The 4,174-nt window shown below is 52.5% G+C and overlaps 1 protein-coding gene and 1 long non-coding RNA gene across 2 annotated transcripts; both read left to right on the top strand.

Annotated features, from left to right (window-relative positions):
* The first annotated feature begins 6 nt into the window (after nt 1-6).
* LOC106694396 lies at nt 7-880 on the top strand. The gene is made up of 3 exons (XR_001347030.1): nt 7-99; nt 224-414; nt 568-880. It is a non-coding gene; the product is annotated as an uncharacterized LOC106694396 (long non-coding RNA).
* Nucleotides 881-3,110: 2,230 nt separating this feature from the next.
* Nucleotides 3,111-3,681, top strand: LOC102425763 (patr class I histocompatibility antigen, A-108 alpha chain-like). Its single transcript, XM_014451238.2, has 2 exons — nt 3,111-3,416; nt 3,539-3,681. The coding sequence occupies exons 1-2, from the start codon at nt 3,134-3,136 to the stop codon at nt 3,679-3,681; spliced, it is 426 nt and encodes a 141-aa protein (XP_014306724.1). The 5' UTR covers nt 3,111-3,133.
* Nucleotides 3,682-4,174: the final 493 nt, after the last annotated feature.

Raw genomic sequence — 4,174 nt, forward strand, 5'->3', positions numbered from 1 at the left:
GAAGTGGGCGGCCGTGGGGGTGCCCCCCTGGAGAGGAGCAGAGATACACGTGCCATGTGCAGCACGAGGGGCTACCCGAACTCCTGACCCTGAGATGGGGTGAGGAGGGGCCGTGGGCACAGAGCCTCTTCTCAGGGCAGCAGGGGCCCTGGGGGACCTCAGTGGTGTGGGGGCTGAGGCCTCAGGTCAGCGCCCTCAACCTCCCCTCCCCTTCTCCTCCCAGAGCCGCCTTCTCAGACCTTCATCTTCATCATCATCATGGGCATCGCTGGGGGCCTGGTTCTGCTGGGAGCTGTGGCTGGAGCTGTGATGTGGGGGAGGAGGCGATTAGGTGGTGAAGGGGTGGGGCCTGAGTGTGCACTCTAGGCAGTGACAGCGGCCAGGGCTCTGATGTGTCTCTCTCCGCTTCTAAAGGTGAGACCCTTCCGTGGGGAGGGGAGGGGTGGGCAGAGGGGAGGACTGGGTGGTGGGGAGTCTGTGGGACACTGTGAGCATGAAGTGGACTCTGAGAATGTCACCAGTTACAGCCACTGACCTGAATCTGTTCATGATGCTTGTCCTCCACAGCGGGAGGCAGCTGCCTTGTGGGGACTGAGTGATGGAAGATGTGTTCACCCTCCCACTTCCTGACTCAAGAACCTCTGATGGGGGCTGGCCCCGCCCTGCTCCCCACACTTTCTGGTCCAGCAGAGGCGCACTGGGCCCTCACTATCACTGTCTTTACTTCCTCATATTCGAGGCTGCAAGCTATTCCTTCCGCATTGAAATGAGGTTGTGGATGTGACTTTGTTCATTTCTTGCCATAAAGGGTTGGTGGGTAAATTCAAGGAGAAGATTCTACATTTTGAGGGAAAATAAATATAAACACCAAGAACTTTCCAGAACTCATGTGTTTGTTGTGCTGAGTTGTCCCAGGTGTGGACAGGAGTTGTTTTGAAGACCAAGTGTGGTCGGGGCCTGTGCCCAGGTGGTGCTCAGTGCATCGTGGGCTTTGACGTGGCCACTCCTCTGCGGGGTCACCTCTCTGCTCCTCTGACTTCGTCCCTTCAGTAGAACCTTGTCCCATCAGGACCTATGGTCACTGGAACTCAGACATCACTGAGACCTTGAAATGTGTCCTAATGCAGCACATCACCAGGACCAGGAACAGCGAGGGCTTCCTGGGGTTCTCTGCCTGGGGTCAGGCCTGGATGGGACTCCAGCACCCATCTTCTGGGTGTTTGTTGTTTCTTTGCTTTTGTAGATATTATGCCTGTTACTGTTTTCATGTGTGAGTTATGGTCTCATTTTCTCGGTGTCCCCCATCTGACAGCAACAGGGTACATGTTACCCATCATTGTCCCACAGACCTAGGGTTCCCTGCACACAGGACTTTGTGGTTGGAGAGATGCATTTTGAGGCTTCTCATACTCTTGCCTCCTTCTAGGACCTGAACATTCCAACCCTCTGATCAGCTTCGTCTTTCTGGGGACCAGCCCCTACCCTGAATCCTCCAGGACCCTCACCAAGAGCCATCTCATCAGTGTCCCAAAGACACTTGTCACTCAGGAGAATCCCAGGGTTTTGGGAGCTCAGTGCCAGGATCCAGGGGCAGAGACCAGGCACTTTCTCTCATCCCACAGGTCTCTGCCCACAGATCCATTAATAGCCAAAGGGTCCCAATAGTTATAGATGCTGGCACCTCACTAGAGCCCACTCACTCATGAACAATGTGTCCAGTCCATCCTCCTATTGAGAGTGTTTACATGGTCCATACATTGACCAACAAATTTAGTCAGAAGTTCAGCCACAATGTGATATTGCTATCCACCTCCCAGGATAGCAAAAATGAAAGAGTCAGGCAAAGTCAATTGTTAGCAGGAATTTTCACTCATTGTATCTCTCATAAATACCTAGTGGTAGAGTAAGTTCTTTCAAATACTTTGAAAATGGCTTGGTTGCTCTCACTACACCCAATCATTCACTCACCCAATGCCCCAGCATTTCCACTCCTGATTATATCCCCAATAGACATTCACACAAATGTGTGCAAAAGCATATGAAGAACTTATTCATAGCTGCACAATTTTCAGAATCTGCATATAAGACAAATTCTCATGAGCTGTGGAGGAGAAGGAGTGTGGTGTGGTCATAGACTCAAACCCTTGTAGCCCTGAGAGTGAAGACGCTACAACCACAAGACCCACGGGAAGGACACAATGTGGAGACAGAGCCCGGTACAGGGAGGAGGCCACTGTAACATTCCTTCCCTCTAAAGCTGTTGGAATTCACCTGTGGTGTGATAATCTAGTGAGGGGAGAGTCGGGATGGGGGCAGTGTGTGATCAAATAGAATTGAAGAGGGTCCACTGAGGACTGGAATGTTCTGTGAGTGTTGTTGTTCCCACCTTCACCCCTGTGAAAATCCACTATATACATAGGATTTGTCCACATCTCTCTGGGCATGTGATCCTTCATCTTTTCATCTATTTTTAAAATTCTATCTTTGTAATTTCACCCAATTTCCTATATGTTGTGGTTCTTTCTCAATTTTAGATTCTGAAGGTATCTCTCTGTCTGTCCTAATTCTTACTTTCCCTGAATCCTATCTGCATGTCAAGAATAATTCTTTCCAGGGTAAAATCTCAAAAAGAGAAGCAGAAGCAGAAGTGGAGGAAGAAGAGGAAGAAGAGGAAGAGGAAGAAGAGGAAGAAGAGGCGGTTGTGTAGTGAGTCACCAAAGAGCAGGACTGTGTGGGTGACTAAGGAAGCACCTCATGGTGTCCTGTAGGGTCGTGTAGACATTAGGGACTCCCAGGATTCTGAGCGGGTTGGCACAGCTCACCTGGGACAGTCTCCATGCTTAACATCCCTGGCGCTCCCGTAGGAAGGCCTGTGGCATTTCCCTCAGGAGAGAGACCAGCTTCCTGCTCCAGTGGAGAGGCTCAGCCTGCGCCCATCCTGGTGTCAGCCTGACCTTGGGACCAGGGGAACCGTGAGGACAGTAACCACTTGGGGATGGTGTTTGATTGTGCAATGAGTGGAGGAGGAGGAATGTGACGCAGCCTTGGCTTTCAGTTCAGCTCAGAGAACAGCTTTGATTCGGAACTTAAACCCATCCACAGACACCTTTTCCTGCCCGTCGTTCAGCTACTCATGTGGACCAGGAGGACAGCCCTCAGGAAGGAAGGTCTAGATGTACAAGACGTAGGACATTATCCAACAGGCCTGGGGCTGGCTTCCTACAAACTCATCAGCCTGACCTGGCAGCGTGACGGGGAGGACCAGACCCAGGACATGGAGCTGGTGGAGACCAGGCCTGCGGGGGACGGGACCTTCCAGAAGTGGGCGGCCGTGGGGATGCCCCCTGGAGAGGAGCAGAGATACACGTACCATGTGCAGCATGAGGGGCTGCCGGAGCCCCTGACCCTGAGATGGGGTGAGAAGGGCCGTGAGCACAGAGCCTCTTCTCTGGGCAGCTGGGTCCCTGGGGGACTTCAGTGGGGTCACGGCTGAGGCCTGGGGTCAGGGCCCTCACCCTCCCTTCCTTTCTCCCCCCAGAGCCGCCTTCTCCGACCTTCATCTTCATCATCATCATTGGCATCGCTGGGGGCCTGGTTCTGCTGGGGAGCTGTGGCTGGAGCTGTGATGTGGGGGAGGAGGCGCTCAGGTGGGCAGGGTTGGGGTCTGAGTGTGCACTCTAGGCAAGGACAGTGGCTAGGGCTCTGATGTGTCTCTCTCGCTTCTAAAGGGGAGACCCTGATGTGGGTAGGGTTTGGCAGAGGGGAGGACTCGGTGGTGGGGAGTCTGTGGGACATTGTGAGCGTGAAGTAAAGTTTTGAGAATGTCACCAGTTACAGCCACTGACCTGAATCTGTTCATGATGATTGTCCTCCACAGCGTGAGGCAGCTGGCTTATGGGGACTGAGTGATGGAAGATGTGTTCACGCTTCCACTTTCTGACTCAAGAATCTCTGATTGGGGGGCTGGCTCCGTCCTGCTCCCACATTTCTCGTCCAGCAGAGGCAGGCTGGGCCCTCACTATCGCTGTCTTCACTTCCTCATATTCTGAGCTGCAAGCTGTTCCTTCCACATTGAAATGAGGTTGTGGATGTGACTTTGTTCATTTCTTGCCATGAAGGATGGGTGGGTAAATTCAAGGAGAAGATTGTAAATTTTCAGGGGAAATAAATATAA

Source organism: Myotis lucifugus, unplaced genomic scaffold (assembly GCF_000147115.1).
Source record: "Myotis lucifugus unplaced genomic scaffold, Myoluc2.0 scaffold_10000, whole genome shotgun sequence".
Taxonomy (NCBI): Eukaryota; Metazoa; Chordata; class Mammalia; order Chiroptera; family Vespertilionidae; genus Myotis; species Myotis lucifugus.

Coding starts and splice junctions, on each gene's coding strand:
- LOC102425763 (XM_014451238.2), top strand. CDS start 3,134: ATGTGGACCAGGAGGACAGCCCTCAGGAAGGAAGGTCTAGATGTACAA. Junction 3,417..3,538: donor GCCCCTGACCCTGAGATGGG/GTGAGAAGGGCC, acceptor TTCTCCCCCCAG/AGCCGCCTTCTCCGACCTTC.